The following is a 19,501-nucleotide window of genomic DNA, read 5'->3' on the forward strand; positions in this document are numbered from 1 at the left end:
ATATTTTTGTAGCAAAGGCAAAGAAAGTACCATATCAATGCTAAGAAGTGGAATTCAGTTTTATGAGATGTGGCTACGATCAAGCTTTTTTTCATTTTCTTCATTAATAGAGAGATCTTTATTATGTCATTTAACCAGTCTGTGCTCATTTATTCATTTTTTAGAACACTGGAGAGACAATTGAGTTTGTTTTTAGGATTAAATAAGATAAGTGTGCCTGAATAGGGCTTTTTAAAGTAATGCTTCCATTATATGTTAAGCTGCTTTTTGTCTGCTGTTTTATTTTTTGAAGTTGAAATAAAGTTTTTTAAAAAACCTGACCATTTTTACCATGCTTCAGCATACAGTTCTCTGGTGTTAGTTACTTTACAGTGTTGTGCAACCATCCCCACCAGCCCTTACTAAAACATTTTCATCACTCTAAACAGAAACTCTGCACCCATTAAGAAATAGCTCCCCGTTCCCACCCCGCCCCCAGGCCCTGGTGACCTCAAATCTACTTTCTGTTTCTATGAATTTGCTGATTCTAGATATTTCATATAAGGGGAATAATTAAATTGTTCTTGTCTGGCTTATTTCACGCAACAGGATGTTTTCACAGTTCATCCACGTTGTCACATGTACCAGGACTTCATTTTCACGGCTGGAGAATATTCCGTGGTATGGATATAACAAATATTGTTTATCCAGTCATCAGCTGATGGAGACTTGGGTGGCTCCCGCCTTTTGGCAACTGTAAATAATGCTGTGTTGAATACTGGTGAACAAGTATCTGTTTGAACCCTGCTTTCCATTCTTTTGGGTTCTATACCTAGAAGTGGATTTTCCACATCACATGGTAATTCTAAGTTTAAATTTTTGAGGAACCGCCGAACTGTTTTCCACAGCGGCAGCACCATCTTACATCCCCACCCACAAAGTGCAAGCGTTCCTACTCTTCCACGTCCTTGCCAGCACTGGTTATCCCCCATTTTCTTAACAATAGCCCTCCTAGTTGGGGTCACTGTGGTTTAGAGTTGCATCTCCCTGATGGCTAATGTTGCTGAGCATTTTTTCATGGGCTTATTAGTCATTTGTGTGTCTTCTCTGAAGAGAGGTCTATTGCTGTTCTTTGGTCATTTTTTAATTGGGTCTTTGGCTTTTTGTTGTTGTTGAGCGGGAGTTCTTTAGACACTTTGGATAGCCAGCCCTTATAAGATACGTGATTTACGAATATTTTTCCCCAATCTGTGGGTTGCCTTTGCATTTTCTCGATAATGTCCTTTGAACCGCAAAGGTTTTTAATTGTTGTGAAAGCCAGTGTATCCATTTCACTCCAGGGACTGAGGAAGAAATCTACTCCAGCAAGTTGGCCTAATTGAATGCTCTGTGGAAGGCCTGTGGAAGCAGCTCTAGATCGGATTCCAGCACCGCCGGGAGCTCAGCTGCCGGGGGCTGCTGCCTGCAAAAGCCCACTGCAACAGGAAGAAAGTTCTGTTTGGTTTTTTATTTTTGTTTTTGTTTATTATTATTATTACTGAAATAATGAAAATGCTCTAGTGATGATTGAAGTGATGAATGCTCAACTATGTGATTATACCAAATACCATTGAACGTATACTTTGGATGAATTATATGCTTTATTAATACGTAACAATACAATTCGTTAAAAAAAAAAAAAAAGAATAAAAGAGCCCACTGTAAGGCTTCAGATGCAGCCTCGGACCCGGGGCTGGAGGGCGATGCCGGGGTAGAGCTGGGTCTGGGCGGCCCCGGCTCGCTGACCGGAGGCGGGAAGGCTGCGCGGCCTTTAACTCCCAGCCCCTGCCCGGGCACGGGGGGGTGTGGAGGTAGAGCGAGCAGGTTCACCTTAGCCCTCACCCAGGGCCCAGGCCAAGGCAGAGCGGGGCCACGGTGGGGAGGGGGGTGCAGCACCCATCGATGGGCCCCATGAAGACGGCCGGCAGGGGGCGCCCCCCACGCGCCTGCGCTCAGGGCACGCGCCCGGGTGCCCCCAAGAGGAGCACGTGCGTTCCCGACGGTGTAGGAAGTGGTGGGTGCGGAGCTCCCGGGGGAAGAGGGCCCTGGCAGAGCAGGGCTGCCCTGAGCTGTGCGCTCCGGGGGGGGACCTCAGAGCGCCTCGTGCCCAGTTTACAAATGAGGAAACTGAGGCGCAGAGCCTGGGAGACGCGCGCCCGGGTCCTGCCGCTCGGAAGGGGAGGAGCGAGACGGGCACTCAGGAGGGGCTCGGCAGGGCCGAATTTCTTTTGCTGGTCGCACCCACGATTGTCGCGGCACCTACTTGGCCGAGCAGATTAGGGCGATTGTGATTAGCGCGCGGGTTTGCTGGGCGGTTCCTGGTGCTTGCAGAGAGCGCGGAAGGCACTTCTTGGAGCAGTGTGAGCCCTCCTGTCCCTGCTCCCTACATCCTGTTTCCCACTCGCCTGTGCTTGTAAACCACCCCTCCAAAGGGGCCTTTAGTCTGCCCAAACCCCATGAGTGGCGCTCAGCGAGCCCCTCCCCATTGCCCCGACGTGGCCCCGGCGCGGCCAGCTGCCCGCGGGGACTGGGGCTCCCCACCCCGCCCTGTGTCACCCGCAGAGCCAGCGCTGCCCCGGCCCCTGGGAAACTCCCGGGGAAACTGCAGCCTCACGGTGATGCTGCGGGTTGGCACGCCTTCTGGTTCCCCTGGGAAAAGGCTGGCGGGGGAGCTGGCGGGGGAGGGGGGCGCACGGGGGCGGGGCGTGGAAGGAGCCCCAAGCCCCCCACCTCTCAGCCGCGCTCCCGGCCTCGGCGCCCTCGTCTGTGGCCGGGGACGAGGCCACGGGGAGGACACGATGACACGCTCCCGCCCAGGTCCACGGGGCCCGCGCCCCCGCGCCGGGCAGCCTCGGCTGGCACTGCCTGACAGACGGCCAGCTGGAGGCAGGAACCCGAAGGCAGCCCGAGGGTGGAGCGAGGGCAAACCCTCCGTCCCCTTGAACCTGCACGTCCACGGGGGCTCACCAGGGCCGCTACGCGCGGGGCTCCTGAGGCCTGAAGTCACCCTAATTCAAGGGGGGGGGCTCTGTGTCCCCCACGCGGGCAGTGGGGACCCCGGCGCCCCCCACGACCGATGGTTGGAAGTGGTGGAACCCCAGGGGAGGGCGGGGGCGCCCACGCGGAGGTCCTCGAATTACAGTTGCCCTTTTCATCTCTGAAAGTTCTGGAAGGTTCCATGGATGGTTTTCTTCTCGGCGTTTAGGTCCCTTTTGTCTGGGGCATGCGAAGTGGCCCGTTTGATCATCACCTGACATCCTCACGTGGGGAGGGCCGTGTCTTGGGGGGATGCTTTTGCTGAGGCCCTTGCTGGGGAATCCCGGGACGCGAGGGGTGGGGCAGCCCTCCCCCATGTGTCCATTTCCAGCCCAAAGGCTCCCCGACAGCCGGACCCCTGACCCCGAGCCGCGCGTCCCCAGGCCAGCCTCCTGGACACAGTGCCCCCACCCCAGCCCAGGCCGACAGTGGGCTGGGCCCTCCCTTCCAGGCACACAGTGACCGGGTGGGGGTGGGGCAGGCGCTGGGGACTCCGAGTGCCCCGTTCTGGTGACTGGACGGTGACAAGGAGGCCGTGGCTGGGGAAGCGAGTGGGAGGAGCTGAGGGGCGGCGAGGCGTCCCCTGGGGAGCAGTGGGGGCCAGTGGACAGAGGTGGCTTGAGCTGAGACCCGCCCGGGCCCCGCCTCTCCCCATACTGGCCGTGCGGCCTTGGGCAGCGACTCCTGAGCCTCAGTTTCCTCATCGGGCAGGTGGGGGTGAAATGCCCCCACCCCGTCACCAGACCTGGGTGTCGCTATGCATGGGCACTCAGGGCCCGGCACCCGCGGCCCGGGTCCGCCTGTGTGGGTGGCCTGCGCCTCGTGGCCCCGCGGAGGGTGGGGCAGGGGGTGCCTGCTCCAGGCCCGGCGCTCGCACAGGCCCCAGCTCCCCGTCCACGCTCACCACTGTGGGTGCTGGCCGGGACCTGACGGAGGGCAGGCGGGGGACAGGGACGGCGCGTGGGAACAGCCTTAGCAAATGCTCCAAGGAGGAGGAGCCCGGCTCCTGGTGGGGGGCGGGGGGCGGGGGGGAGGCGTCAGGGGAAATGCTTGGACTTGGTGTCCTGAGGGCAGGGCGATCCAGGACGGCAGCGGTGGCGGGGTGCAGAGGCAGGCTGGGGCGGGGGCCGCGTCCAGCAGGAGGCATCAGAGAACCCTCCAGAGAAAGGTGCCCTGTCCCCCCAGGCGGGTGGGCACGAGGCGGGCCCAGGGGTCTTCTCGGGCCTTTAATATCGTCAAGCGCGGTGGTAAGGCAGAGGCCAGGGGAGTCTTACAGGAAGTATAAATAGTTACAAAGAAGCACTTAGAAAAGGGATGCCGGCCAGCGGCTGCGGGGCGGCGCGGGGCCTGCAGGGCTCTTTGGGTTGCGTGGCGGCCCGTCAGGGTCCCCCGAGGTCGTCCGCCAGGAAGGCCAGCAGGTAGCGGCTGACGTGCCTCTCGACGATGACCGGGGAGAAGCCGAGGACGCGCCGGGCCCCGGGCAGGGCCTTGGGGTCTGGAAGGCAGCGGGTAGGCGGGAGAGGAGGAGAAATTGAGCGGGGGAGGCCGCGCGGGAGCAGCACCCACGTAGGGTCTCTTCTTTCGGTGAGGCCGACCCCCGGGAGTGTGCAGGGCCCTGGGGAGCTGGCGCAGCCCCCGCCCACCCAGGAAGGCTGAACGTGCCCCTGTGGTTTGGGGGGGCCGTGGGAAGGCTGAGCCTCAGGGCCCCGCGGCTCCCGAACTCCTGCGGGACGTGGTGGCACTGCTGGCGTCCACTCGCCGCTGCCCGCGGCTGCCCCTGCCATGACGTGGTGGCAGCACTGCCTGCGGCCGCCCTGCCAGGCCCTCCCTCCACCTGGAGCCGCAGGGGCTCTCGGCCCGCGGCGGGGCTGGCCTGTGGGAGTGTCTGCGGGCTTTGCCCGCACTGGTCCCCAGGGCTCTCGGTCAAGCTGCTTGCATAAATGGGTAAACACAAACATTTCTCCTATTTAAAAGGGTGGGGGGAGGCAGGTGGGGCCCCAAGCTTGGCTTGGGTCCGATCTCCTGCTGGAGAGCCTCAGCCCTCGCTGGGGGCCTGTCAGGACAGGGCCCATTTTGGAGAAACTGAGGCTCCAGGGCAGGGTGACTGGCTGAAGGTCCCAGCTGTGGCAGGGCTGAGCCCAGGGGCTTTCCAACCCAGAGCCCCAGCAGCTCCCCCACCTCCTCCCCACATCTTCCTCATCAGGGCCTTTGGAGGTGGGGTCCCCCGCGCTGCCCTGCTAGCAGCCATGCCCGATTTCTCATAAGCCTTGCCAGGCAGGCCCTGCCATCAGCTCCACTGCACAGCTTCACATGGGGGGTGAGTAGCGGAGAGGCCAAGGGGGCGGCGCGGCTCCCTGCAGAAGCCCGGGTGCTGGGCCCTGCGCCTGGAGGCGTCGGGGGGCGCCTGCGTGAGGGCTGGGAGCCGGACGCGCGTGGGCTCTGGGCCCTCTGCGTGGCGGCCCGTGGCGCCCGGCCTCAAGTCCCCGCCTGGACGCGCTCCCGTCGTGAAGGGGGCCCTGGTTTTGGAAGAGGCCCCGGCGAGGGCAGAGGCGGGCTTGGGGCTGGGCTGGGGGCCCGGCAGGCACCCACCTGGAGGGCAGCAGTACATGAGGAGCGCCAGTCCCGCGGCGGCGCCCAGGCAAGCCAGGAAGGCGACGGGCCCTGGGGAGAGACGGGCGTGAGGGGCAGGGCAGGGCACCGGGGAGGCCGGCAGGGGGGCCCGGCCTGCGGAGGGGCCTGGAGGCCCGCCCCGGGGGCGCTTCCCAGGGAGCCTCTCCGTGGAGAGAAAGCCCGGAATGGAGCCCGCCTGGGTGGGTGGGTGCTGGGAGACAGAGAGGGAGAGACAGAGACAGCGGAGGAGGCCGTACCCCTGTCGCTCAGCTCGTGTCTCTCCAGGCCCGGGTCTAGCTCTGCGCAATCTGAGTTTTCTGGAAACAGAATCAGAGTCAGTGTTAGTCGGCGGGGTGTCCGGGGAGGAAGGAGGGCCCAACACCCGTGATCGTCCCCCACGCGGAAAACCCAGGGCTGGCCGCTCCCTCGAGCCGGCATTGGGGGAACAGGGACCAGGCTGTCCTCCACGCCGAGAGTCGGGGCGGCGGGGGGGGGGGGCGGGAAGGCGCCCCCAGCCAGCCTCCCCCGCCTCGGGGACGAGCCCAGCTGGGAACCGCCTCCTCTGCCCAGAGCACAGGGGGCCGTTGCTCCCTGGTGGCCGCAAGGCACCCAGGCGGCACAGACCTCGGCCGTCCAGGGGACGGAACGTTCTGGCTGCCTCGGCAAGGGGCAGGCTGCTGCGCTGGGCGGCGGGGGGAGCCCAGGCTTTGGGCCAAGGGGCTTGTTTCCCAAACCTCACGTTCCGGCCGACTGACCAGGGTGCACTGGACCCTGAGGACAGCTGGGAGCAAGGCAGGCGCTTTACTCGAAGGGGGGTAGGACTGGGTCACTCGGGTGTTTTGGGAAGTCCCTGGGGTGCACCTGAGGGCTGGAGAGTGCGCCCGCCCACCACTCCCCCCCACTGCCTGCCCTCCCCCAGGGGACGTGGACTGCCCTCCAGGAGCGCCCCTTGCTCTCCAGCGTCCCCGTCACTCCCACAGGGCCGGGGCGGCGGCTGCCTCCTCCATGCCCCCAGTCTTCCAGGCCCCAGGCTCTGCCTGCCCGCCGGCCTCCTCAGGGCCCGGGGATGTGGGGGGGCCGGGGAACCCAGCCTCACATCTGTGAACCCCAGGATCCCACTCTCACCTCCCCGGATACCCAAAGCTGCCGGCACTGGGGGTCCACAGCCGCCTGCACCACCACAGGGCCCATGCCCCGGCCAGCGGCTGACAGCAGGCCCCTCCAGAGGGAGCGTGCCTACCGCCTTTGGCCCGAGCTTGCAGGGTCTTAGCATCTGGTCCACAGAAACCCCCCAAGTGCAGGGGGATTTCCAGGAGCGAAAAGAGTGGCAGCAACCCCCCCCCCCCCGCCCCCAGCGTCCATTAAAGGAAGATCGGCACACCCTCCGGAGTACTACGCAGCTGTGAAAAAGAACAAGGCTCAGCTCGTGGACCAAGAGGCCACGGTTCCCAAGAGGCACCAAGCTCCGCAAGGAGAGGGCTGAACCGTCAGTACACCGTGCTGCAAGTCAGCAGGAGCAAGGGCAGAGACAGCGATTTGTTCTCTCTGGAAGGACAAACAAGAAACTGCCCCAGCTGGTGTGGGCAGGGCCTGAAGAGCGAGGGGGACCCTAAACCCTCGTATATATACGTCCCATCCCGCAGCACTAGAAGTAGGACTTCCAAGGACGGCCCAGCCGGGGGCGCGACAGGCAGGTGGGAGTGCTGGCGTGCGCTGTGCACTCCCCAAAGGCAGCTGGGCAGGCCCCCCAGCGAGGGGGTGGTGGGGAGGGGTGCGGCACGCGCCTCTCCAAGTGTGTGCGGTCTGGGGGCGTGGGGAGGGGAGAAGAGGAGGAGGAGGAGGAGAAGGGGGAGGGAGAGGGAGCGGGCGGGGTGGGGAGGCGTGGAGAGGTGGGGGAAGGGATGCGGGGGAGGTGGGGGAGGGAGGAGTTGGGGGGGCGGAGGAGGAGACAGAGGGCACTTGGGTGTGCGGGCCGGGGCGGGGCCGCGGGCGGGACTCACGCAGCGCGTGGCAGCTGGGCAGGCATCGGTGCAGCGGCGGCGCGTGGATGGAGAGCGCGCGGTAGAACTCCTGGCAGTCCTGCTCGCCGCTCCGCTGCAGGTGGCTCAGCAGGTCGCAGAGGCGCACGCGCAGGGACGCCTTGGGGTTCCGGAACTGCGGGGCGGGAGGGCGAGTCAGGCCCCCCACCTGGGCGCCTGGAGGGCTGCCGGCGGCGTCCCCGGGGCTCCCCACACCTGCTGGGGTGGAAGCCACTGTCCCACCGGCTTCGGGAACCCGAGCCCCGCGGCTTGGAGAGGCCGGGAGGAAACCAGAGGGCAAGGGGCATGGTTTGAATCTTCGAAACTTAACGCTTCGGCTGTGTGACTTCAAGCTGTGTGACCTTGACGAGCGGCCTCACCTCTCTGAGACTTGGTCTCGTGGTTGGTGAAAGAGAGTGAGAAGACCTTCCTGGCAGGGCTGTCGTCGGGAATTAATGAGGCGATGGCATAAATGCTAACATGCTACTTTGCAGTCTGCAGGAGTCCGATTCAGAGGTTTAAAAAATAAATCAAAGGTTGGGGAGCAAAGAACAGGCTCTCTTGGCGTGTTTGAGGGAGAAACGTGCGGCTGTAATAAGTCATTGGACAGGCAGGGCACTTGGCCTCCACCCCGGGACCAGGAGGCTGAGGTGTGGTGCCGCCACCTGGTGGCGGTATACCAGCTCTACACGTCTGCATGCCAGACGCACTTGAGCCACCCAAGTGCTAAAACTGCAAAGCAAAGAGAGGTATGCGGCAGGAGCCAGCCAAGCTATCACCAGAGGAATCCACCAGGAAAGGAATGTGTGCTAGGGGTGTGCTGGGGGCCGGAGGGGTGGGGGGAGTCATCTTTTTTGGTATAAACTGAAATTTTCCAAAATTTTTTTTCAATGAACATATATTAAGCTTTTAATTACAATAATGACATGCATAGGAGCTCATACTTTTTTAAATTACTGTATTATTTTAGTAAGTGAAGGTGCTCTAGCCAGCAGCAGGAGCTACTCTTCCTGTTCTGTAGTCAGTCAGTCTCACCTGTCCTGAGGAGCTGCGTGTCCCAGCCCTCGACAGCCTGCCCCCAGTGAGGAAACTGAGGCTCAAAGTGCGGGGCTCACTTGGGGCCACCCAGCTGGGAAGCAGACAGGCAGGACGGACCCCAAAGCCCAAGCTGCTCACCTTACGACCCCTCTCCCAGGTCACTGACCAGGCACCCGGGCCACAGTCTCCCAGCTCGGGGCGGGAGGCAAGCCGGCAGGGAGGGGCGACGGCAGGGAGGGGCAACGGCAGGGAGGGGCGACGGCAGGGAGGGTGGACAGCTCTGCCCCGCGGGGCCCCAAACCTAAGGCCCAGGGGGGAGTGGGGACTCCGGAGCCCCTTCCGGCCGTGCCGCGGGGGGCCTGGGAGCCCTGCGGCCTCCTCTGTGAGACGGCAGGACACCAGTGGCTCCTGCAGGGTGTGAGGAGCCAGAGGTCGCTGGGACACGGAGGGCACGGCGGCAGTTCTCGACGAGCCGTCCAGCAGGGGTTTCTGTGCCTCGTGTCATTCAAGTCCGTGAGCAGGAGCGCTTATCGCCCCCACCCCTGCACAGATGGGGAAACTGAGGCTCTCAGGCGGTGAGAAGCCACTTGGGGGTGTGTGGCTAGTGCCACTCCAAGCCTAAAAACGAGGAGGCCCGAAGGCGCTTGGCCATTTGGAACCTCTGGAGGCTGTGGAGCGGGGCTGTGCCCCGGGGGTGTGACCTGCCGCCCTCTCGGTCCCCCCCCTCCCCCCGCCCACCGCAGGCGGGCGTCCTCGCCCACCCCCAGCGACAGGACAGCGGGCCACACGGGGGGTGTATGGGCCTGCTACTCCCCGCCCATGCTCTCCAGACAAGCCTGGGACCCCGAGGGAAAACGCTGGGCCCTCCTGGGGGTGGGAGAGGGACCCAGCGGCTGCCCTGCCACACCCAGCCCTGAGCACGGGCTACCCGAGGCTCCTGGATCCCCCCCCCCCCCCCACCCTCACAGCCACCATGCGGCAGTAGTGCCACAGCCCACTGGACAGACGGGGAGCCTGAGGCCCCGGGGCAGCAGCCATCCAGCCGTCCCTGTCCTGCAGACCTCGGGCCTTGCCGTGTCGTGTGTGTCGTGTGTTGCGGTGTGTTGTCACGTGTGTCGTGCGCCGTCACCTGCTGTCTCCCGCCACGCTCTGGAGGGCGCCAGCAGCCCTGCTGCAGGAGCGAGGGCGCGGGCAGGAGCAGCCTGTGGCGTCACCGAGGGGGCTGTTTTGAACTCGGGCCGTGCGTGGGGTGGGGGAGGGGGGGGAGGCGGAGGGCCCCCCCTCGCACCTTCTCCGCCTCCCTGTCGCTGAGGACCTGCGGGTAGTAGCGGTTGAGCTGGAGGATGATCTTGTCCACCTGCTGCTCGCTCAGGCGCCCGCGCGCCGTCAGGAAGGGCGCGTCCTGCACCAGCCGGTCGCCGTAGGTCTGGCCTGGAAGGCACAAGGGGGTGCGCGGGGGTCAGCGGCGCGGCCCGCCCAGCCGGTGGGGGGTAGAGATGCCCGGGGGGGGGGGCGCCCCACGCCAGGCCCTGGTCCACGTGCTGCCGACGCCGCGTGGAGAGGGGGCGCGAGGCCGCGGGTCAGCCACCTGGCGCCACCCCCATCACAGCCCGTGCTGATCGCAGGAAGGGAACCCGGGACTCGGTGCGAGCCTGGCAGCTCCGTGACGCCCCCCACCGCGAGGCTCCGGGGGGGAGGGCGCAGGGGTCGGCACACCTCGGGCCCGGCCACGCCTTGTCCTTCGGTATCACCGTGAAGGGTCCGTGGTCGCCGCACAGCCCTTAGGACAACAGGGCTTTGAAGCCGGGGGTGGGGGGGGGGCACAGGGTTCCCGAGGGAGGGACCCACACTGGACTGGCGTCTCCCCACCACCACCAGGCAGGGCCTCCTACTTGCCCCTCTGCACGTGGGCTGCGGGGGCTTGAAATTTAGATTTAAATTCAGACTCAGAGCAGCCTTCATCTTGCTGTGCTCTCTCCAGCCGCAGGTGCTCAGAGTACAGTCATTTTTTTTATTTAAAAAAGCACCTTTGAAAAAAGTTGGAAGTTTTGGAATGATTTGGTGGAAACCGTCTTCCCCTGTAGGTTTAAAAACAAACAAAAACACCATTTTTCTTGATAAATTGATTCTGCCCTGAGAGTCTGTGATCCGTATAAATGTATCGAGACTTCACGGGTTTGTAATTCATCACAGGAGATGTAGGGGCAAATATGATAATTAGTCTGCACAAGTCATCTCCTAAAAATAGGATTCAAATGGACTATTTCAAAATGTTACATACAGGGAAACGGACTTTGGCCCAGTGGTTAGGGCGTCCGTCTACCACATGGGAGGTCCGCGGTTCAAACCCCGGGCCTCCTTGACCCGTGTGGAGCTGGCCAGGCGCAGCGCTGATGCGCGCAAGGAGTGCCGTGCCACGCAAGGGTGTCCCCCGCATGGCCCCCACGCGCAAGGAGTGCGCCCGTGAGGAGAGCTGCCCAGCGTGAAAAAGAAAGAGCAGCCTGCCCAGGAATGGCGCCGCCCACACTTCCCGTGCCGCTGACGACAACAGAAGCGGACAAAGAAACAAGACGCAGCAAATAGACACCAAGAACAGACAACCAGGGGAGGGGGGGGAATTAAATAAATAAATAAATCTTTAAAAAAAAAAAAAAGTTACATACGTTTGTGCATACATGTATATGCACAGATACATATATATGTATATGGATGTCTATATTTTAAGGATTTTCCACTATTTTTTTTAGGAGATACCAGGGATTGAACCTAGGACCTCATAATGGGACGCAGGCACTCAGCCACTGAGCTACATCCACTCCCCAGTTCCACTATTCTCAAAAAATTTGAAATTATTTTCCAATTAAACTTTTTAAAAAAATCTTATTAGGACTCAAAAAAGACAAGCCAATTAAAAAATGGGTAAAAGACTTAAATGGACATTTCCCCAAAGAAGATATACAAATGCCAAAAAGCTCATCATTAGCCATCAGAGAAATGCAAATCAAAACCACAATGAGATACCATTTCATGCGCACTGGAATGGCTATTATTAAGAAAAGAGAGAATAACACATGCTGGGGAGGATGTGGCACAGTAGGTGGGAGGGAATGTAGCATGGTGCAGCAGCTGTGGACGACAGTCTGGCAATTCCTCAGAAAGTTTAGAATTACCATAGGTCTGACAATCCCTCTTCCAGGTATATACCCAGAAGAACTGAAAGCAGGGACTCAAAAGAGATGTCTGCACACTGATATTCACAGCGGCATTATTCACGATTGCCAAAAGGTGGAAGCAACTCAAGTGTCTAGCAACTGGTGAAGAAATAAACGAAATATGGTATATTCATACAATGGAATATTATTCAGCTGTAAAAAGGAATGAAGTTCTGATACATGCGACAACATAAACACTGAAGACATCTTGTTGAGTGAAATAAACCAGATAAAAAATGATAAATATTATATGATCTTCCTTATATGACATAATTAGAATAAACGAATGTGTAGCTTGGAAACTGGAACACAGGGTACCAGGGGCTTGGGTGGGGATAGGGAACTCTGAGTTAGTGCTTAATTGGTATAGTTTCTGTTTGGGGTGATGGAGAAGTCTGGTCATTGACAGTAGAGACAGTAGCATTGTGAATATAATTAACACCACTGAATTGTGTATGTAAATGTGGTTAAAATGGGAAACTTTAAGGTGTATATATGTTACCAGAATAAAACGGTAAAAAACATAGGATGATACAACAACACAAAGTAAACTCTAATGTAAACTACGGACTACAGTTAATAGCATAATTATAATAATATTGTTTCATCCGTTGTAACAAAGGTACCACACTAACGCAAAGAATTAATAACAGGGAAAAACAGGAGGTGGGAGTGGGAGATAAATGGGAACTTTGTGCTTTCTGCATGAGTTTTCTGCAAGCCTACAACGTCTCTAACAAAAATTTTAAAAACCAAAACCAAAAAAAGTCTTATTTGGACTTATGCTTTCCACTCTGACATCCTCATAACAAGGAATGATCTGAACAAATGGAAAGTCAACAACTCTTCTACGATCCATCAGAAAACTGAGGCCACAGGGCACACTGACACCCCAGAACTGGAGAGACAGGTGACAAGAGAACCAGAGCCTGCCAGGAGCTGAAGCTGCTGGAGCCAGGAATGGGTAGGAGCACTTAACAACTGACAAACTGCTGGAGGCCGTGTGTGAACCAGCGTGAGTTTAAAAACTCATGAGAGGAAATAGAAACCAAACCTCCTCCTGCTTCCAGTAAGGGGAGGAGAAAAATAACCATTCTGAAATACACCCAGAACATTCTGTTTCCCACCTGCCCTCAAGGGAAACTACTTTGCCAGAGCCTAGCCTACCTGGGGGCAGGGAAATATCCAAGTCTAGCCTGTTTGAGCTTCCTGCCTCACCTAACTAAGAAGGGGTGGGGACGGCAGTTTGAAGCTGGGTGGATCCCAGGTTCTTAGGGCCAATCCATCCCTGTAGGTGTAAACCTATTGTAGACGGGACCTTTGGATTAGATTCAGTTAAGGGCCTTGCTTTTGATTAGATCACTTCAGTAGGGCATGACCCACGGTGGAAGTTCTTTATAAATGGAGAAATAAAGAGCCACAGAGAAAAGAGCTGGAGAGACCAAGAGAAACCCCAAGAGGCTGAGAGAGAGGTCCCAGGAGCTGGAGGCTGCACTCGGTGGAGCACCGAGGCATGGGACGAGGCTCCCAGGAGGCTGGGAGGGGAGGCCCACGGAGAGCAAGAGGCAAAGCAGCAGGGCCCAGAGAAGGCAGGGCCTGGTGGAGCTGCCGCGGTGCCCTGCTGCGGCACCCTGCTACAGCCGGAGCGCAGGATCGCTAGCAGCTGACCTTCGGGGAGAGCTCGCCTCCTGCCTTGATTTGGACGTTTTTCTCAGCCTCAGAGCTGTAAGCTTATAAATAAATAGATCCCATGACAAAAGTCAACCCATTTCTGGTATGTTGCTCCCAGCAGCTTTTAGCAAACTAAAACCAGAGGGCAGAGGTGAGAAGCACCTGTGAAGGTCACAGCCCGGGCCGGGCTCACTAAAAGTCTGGGACCTCACCATAGGATTAGAGACTATTTCTCCTCCCCCCACATTTTACCACCACATGATGGGATTACAGTTCAAAGAATTGCCAGGCTCAGACCCTATTTTAAGAAGGATTATCTAGGTGCAGCCCATTATCTATCTTGCCATAACCTACAGAATTGGGTGGGAGAGAATGTCAACTACAATGTAAACTACAATCCATGCTTAGTGGCAATGCTCCAAGAAGTGTTCACCAATTGCAATGAATGTGCCTCAGTAACGAAGGACGTTGTTAATGTGGGGAGATGTGGGAGGTGTGGGGAATGGGGCATATGGGGATCCCTATATTTTTTATATAACATTTACGGAACCTAAATATCTTTTTAAAAAAAATAGGTGTAAAATGGTGGCATTTTCGGGACATTGTCCTGAATGATGTTGCAGTGACGAATACAGGCCACGATACATCTTGTCATAACTTACAAAAATGTGTGGGAGAGTTTAAACTATAATGTAAACTATAATCCACACTTAGTGGCAAGGCTCCAAGATGTGATGGTCAATTGTACCAAATGTACCAAATGGACCAAATGTAATGAAGGATGTTGTTAATGTGGGAAAGTGCGGGAGGGGTAGGGATTGGGGCACAGGGGAATCCCTACGTTTTTTAATGTAATATTTATAAAATCTAAGTATCTAAAAAAATAAAAAATTTAAAGGATTCTCTAGAGAAACCCGAATACAAGAGGGGGCACAAAAACAAGGACACTAAAGGAAACTTCAGCCTCTGACACCTACACACACAGCACACAGTGAACACAGCCTAACTCCTGGGTAGAGACACATGAGCCCTTGCTCTCAAGCCCTGTTCACGTCTGTTCCTCGTACCTGGTACATCACGTCCAGCTTTTTTTTTTTTAAAGATTTATTTATTTATTTTCCCCTCCCCCCTCCTTCCTCTGCCCTCCCCCCCTGCTGTTTTTCTTGTCTGTTGTCTTCTCTTCTCATTTCTCTCCTCTAGGATTCACCAGGATTTGATCCTGGGGACCTCTGATATGGAGAGAGGTTGCCTGTCAATTGCACCACCTCAGTTCCTGGTTTCTGCTGTGCTTCACCTTGACTCTCCCCTTGTCCGTCTTTTGATGTGTGATCATCTTGCTGCGTGACTCACTTGCACAGGGCACTGGCTCACCATGCGGGCACTCACATGGGCACTGGCTCACCATGCAGCCATGCTTTCTCTTCTTTTTCATCAGGAGGCCCCAAGGATCGAACCCAGGTCCTCCCATATGGTAGGTGGAAGGTCTATCACTTGAGCCACAGCCTCTTCCCACATCCAGCTTTCAACAAAAAGTCACAAGGCATGCTAAAAGGCAAGAAAAACAGTGTGAAGAGACAAAGAAAGCATCAGAACCAGATTCAGTTGTGGCAAAGATTCTGGAATTCTCAGACCAGGAATTTTAAATAACTATGATTAGAACTATGCTAAGGGCTCTAGTTGAAAAAAGTGGATAACAATACAAAAACAGATGGATTGTGGAAGGAAAGAGATTGAAATACTAAGAATCAAAGGGAAATGGAACAGATGAAGGTAGCCTTTGATGGGCTCACCAGTGGACTGGACAGGGCTGAGGAAAGAAGCAGTGAGTTTGAAGATATTCTCTTTGCAAACTGAAAAGCAAAGGGAAAAAGAATGATAAAAATGGAACACCACCCAAGAACTGTGTAAAATTACAAAAGGTATAATGGGAATACCAGAAGGAAATGGAAAAAAAAAGAAAGGAGCAGAGCAAATATTGGAAATAATGGCCAAGAATTTTTCACCAAACCACAGATCTAGGAAGCTCAGAGAACATCAAACAAACTTAACTATCAAAAAATCTACCTCAAGGCACATCATGTTCAATCCGCAGAAAACCAAAGAAAAAGACAGAATCTTGAAAGAAGCCAGAGGGGAAAAATGCCATACTTATAGAGGAACAGGGATAAGAAATTACATTGGATTTCTCTTCACCAATCATGTAAGAAGAGAGTGGACTGAAATACTTAAAAGTCTTGAAAGGAAAAAAAAAAAAACAAAACACCACCAATCTAGAATTCTGTGTCTAGCGAAATTATCCTTCAAAAGTAAAGAGGAAATAAAGACTTTCTTAGACAAAAAAAAAAAAAAAAAAAAAACTGAGGGAATTTGTCACCAGTAGACCTGCCTTGCAAGTATCATTAAAAGAAGTTCTTCATTTTTATTTTACATTTATATAATCTTAAAAAAAAAAATAGGTGTAATATGATGGCATTTTCGGGGCATTGGAATTGTCCTGAATGATGTTGCAGTGATGGATACAGGCCAACATACATCTTTTAATAACTTACAAAAACGTGTGTAGAAAGTTTAAACTATAATGTAAGCTATAATCCACACTTAGTGGCAATGCTCCAATATGTGTTTGTCAATTGTAACAAATGTACCACAGTAATGAAGGATGTTGTTAATGTGGGAAAGTGTGGGAGGGATAGGGAGTGGGGCATATGGGAATCCCCTGTACTTTTGATGCAACATTTATGTAATCTAAGTATCTTCTAGAAATAAAACAGGGAAGCGGATTTGGCTCAACTGACAGAGTGTCTGCCTACCATATGGGAAGTCCAGGGTTCAAACCCCAGGCCTCCTGACCTGTGTGATGAGCTGGCCCACACGCAATGCTGATGGGTACAAGGAGTGCCGTGCCACGCAGGGGTGTCCCCTGCATAGGGGAGCCCCACACACAACGAGTGCGCCCCGCAAGGAGAGCTGCCCCGTGCAAGAAAAGTGCAGCCTGCCTAGGAATGGCACTGCACACATGGAGAGCTGACACAGCAAGATGACACAACAAAAAGAGACACAGATTCCTGGTGCTGCTGACAAGAATGCAAGCGGACGCAGAAGAATTCACAGCAAATGGACACAGAGAACAAACAACGGGGGGGGGGTAGCGAGAAGGGGAGAGAAATAAATTTAAAATCTTAAAAAAAAAAGATTTATTAAAAAATAAAAATAAAACACAAAAAATATAAATAGATAAATAAACTTTAAAAAAAAGTTCTTCAGAGAGAAGATAAATTGTTTGGGTCAGAAACCTGGACCCCATAAAAAATGGAAAAGCCTTAGAGGGAATAAATGAAGGCAAAATTTAACCTTTTGTTTTCCTTATTCCTTAATAGATACCTGGTTAAAATAATAATAGTAAAAATGTACTGTGTGATAACAGCTAGGAGATAAGTGAAGTGAATGACAGCACTGTAATAAGGGATGGGAGGAAGGTTCCTGCATTACCCATGAAGCAGTATAGTGTTATTAGAAAGTAGACTTTGATTAGCTGTAAACGTACATTGCGAACACTTCATGGCAACAAATAAAATTTTTCTAAGAAAGTATAATTGATATGTTAAGAGAGGAGAGCAAATGGAACCATATAAAATGCTCAATAAAAAACAAAGAAGCCAGAAAAGGGTAAGATTTTGAAAAACAAAATAAAAAACAGGTATAACAAATGGAAAACAGTTACGAATGAGTTAGATATTAATCCAATTGTATCAATAATCACTTTAAGGGGAAACGGACTTGGCCCTGTGGTTAGGGCGTCCGTCTACCACATGGGAGGTCTGTGGTTCAAACCCCGGGCGTCCTTGACCCATGTGGAGCTGGCCCATGTGCAGTGCTGATGCGCGCAAGGAGTGCCCTGCTACGCAGGGGTGTCCCCCACGTAGGGGAGCCCCACGCGCAAGGAGTGCACCTGTAAGGAGAGCTGCCCAGCGCGAAAGAAAGTGCAGCCTGCCCAGGAATGGCGCTGCCCACACTTCCCGCTGACAACAACAGAAGCGGACAAAGAAACAAGACGCAGCAAATAGACACAGAGAACAGACAACCGGGGCGGGGGGGGGGGGGGGAATTAAATAAATAAATAAAATCTTAAAAAAAAAAATCACCTAAGGGTGAATGGTGTAAATACACCAATTAAAAGATTGAGACTGACAGAATAGACGAAACAAAACAAGACCCAACTATATGCTGTCTACTAGAAAACCCTCTTCAAATATAAAGAACAACTAGACTAAAGATAAATGGATGGGAAAAAATAATAATAAATGGATGGAGAGACCTCTAGGAAGATGGAGGGTTAGAGAGGCAGAGGAGTCACTTCTCGACAAGAAAAGACAGCTAGAGGTGGAGACTGAGGACCGCTCTGGGGCTCAGGACACCAGGGGATGGTGAGGCACCACCCAGAAGAGAGAGGGGTGAAGGGAAGGAGTCTCAGCTGGCTGCAAACCCCTGAGAAGAGCTGCAGAAGCACAGCGGGCACCCGTCCCCCCACCTATGGAGTAAAGAGCAGTCTACAGAGGGCAGTGGCTGTGCACTGAGGGGCTTGCAGGGGTCTTCTTCCCCAAGAAAGGGGAGAAAGAGAGACACAGTCTACATCAAATTCAGATTTTGCCAGGGAACTTGGTCTGTGGCACTGGAGGGGTTGCATACTTCCAGGCCAGATGGGATGTTGACATTGTTTGCCCTGGGAGCAGGCAGGGACCTAAAGATAGTTTGCCTTCCCAGACACCCTCCCTGCTGCCCTGGGGTGGTTGCTGAGGAGGCAGAGGGAGGGAGGATGTGGGCAATGATGGAGAATGTTTGTGAGGCTTGGCCAGCCCTGAGGACATTGCTTCTGCCCCACCCACCTGCCTGAAGAGTTACTCTAAATGCATTTCCCTCCTAGCACCTGGGGTCTGAGCTGAGAGGTCTGCCAAAGAGCTCCATCTGCTGGCCAGACCTGGTGAAGTGAATAATGCCGTTACAGTAATAACATTAAATGTTAATGGATTAAACACCCCAATCAAAAGACACAGGCTGATGGAGTGGATAAGAAAAGATGAGAAATCCAAATGCTGTCTGCAGGAGATTCATTGTTGACCCAAGGATGCAAACAGACTGAAAGTGAAAGATTGGAAAAAAGATAGTTCATGCAAATAGTAACCAAAAGAGAGGAGGGATAGCTATACTGGTGTCAGACAAAGCAGGCTTTAAATGCAAAAAAGTGACAAGAGATGCAGAAGGCCATTATATATTAATAAAAGGGAAAATCCACTAGAAAGGAGTAACAGCCACAAATACCTATGCACCTAACCAGGGTGCCCTATAATACATGAAGCAACTCTGGCAAAACTGAAAGGAGAAATAAACATTTCTGCAATAATGGTTGGAGATGTCAACATGCCACTCACATCAATAGAGAGAACAACTAACTAAATAGAAGATCAACAAGGAAAGAGAGAACTTGAACAATATGATAAATGAGCTGGACCTGACAGACATATACAAGGCATTGCACCCGAACTCAGCAGGTTATACATTCTTCTCAAGTGCTCATGGATCTTTCTCCAGGATAGACCACAACACAGCTCTCAATAGGCTCAAGAAGACTGGAATTATACACAGCATCTTCTCTGATCATAATGGAATGAAGATGGAAATCAGTAACAGGAGGGAAAGGGGAAATTTCACAAATGTGTGGAGGCTAACTGACACACTTCTAAACAACCAGTGGGTCAAAGAAGAGATTGCAAGAGAAATTAGTAGCTATCTTGAGACAAAAGAAAACAAGAACACAACCTATGAAAACAAGAATGCAGTGAGCGAAGGCAGTGCTGAGAGGGAAATTTATAGCTCTTAATGCTTACATTAAAAAAGAAGAAA

At 54.4% G+C, this 19,501-nt stretch overlaps 1 protein-coding gene across 1 annotated transcript in view; it reads right to left on the reverse strand.

The window, feature by feature from the left end:
• Positions 1-4,211: 4,211 nt before the first annotated feature.
• CARD19 (caspase recruitment domain family member 19) overlaps positions 4,212-19,501 on the reverse strand; it is a 29,930-nt gene continuing 14,640 nt past the window's right edge. Inside the window, exons 2-6 of the mRNA XM_058301462.2 lie at positions 10,009-10,151; positions 7,665-7,818; positions 5,922-5,981; positions 5,644-5,715; positions 4,212-4,549 (exon numbers count right to left, since the gene is read on the reverse strand). Of these exons, the coding sequence (XP_058157445.1) occupies positions 4,434-4,549; positions 5,644-5,715; positions 5,922-5,981; positions 7,665-7,818; positions 10,009-10,151 (545 nt within the window). The 3' untranslated portion in view covers positions 4,212-4,433. The remainder of the gene's footprint in view (positions 4,550-5,643; positions 5,716-5,921; positions 5,982-7,664; positions 7,819-10,008; positions 10,152-19,501) is intronic.

This window comes from Dasypus novemcinctus, chromosome 8, assembly GCF_030445035.2.
Source record: "Dasypus novemcinctus isolate mDasNov1 chromosome 8, mDasNov1.1.hap2, whole genome shotgun sequence".
In the NCBI taxonomy this organism is placed as follows: domain Eukaryota; kingdom Metazoa; phylum Chordata; class Mammalia; order Cingulata; family Dasypodidae; genus Dasypus; species Dasypus novemcinctus.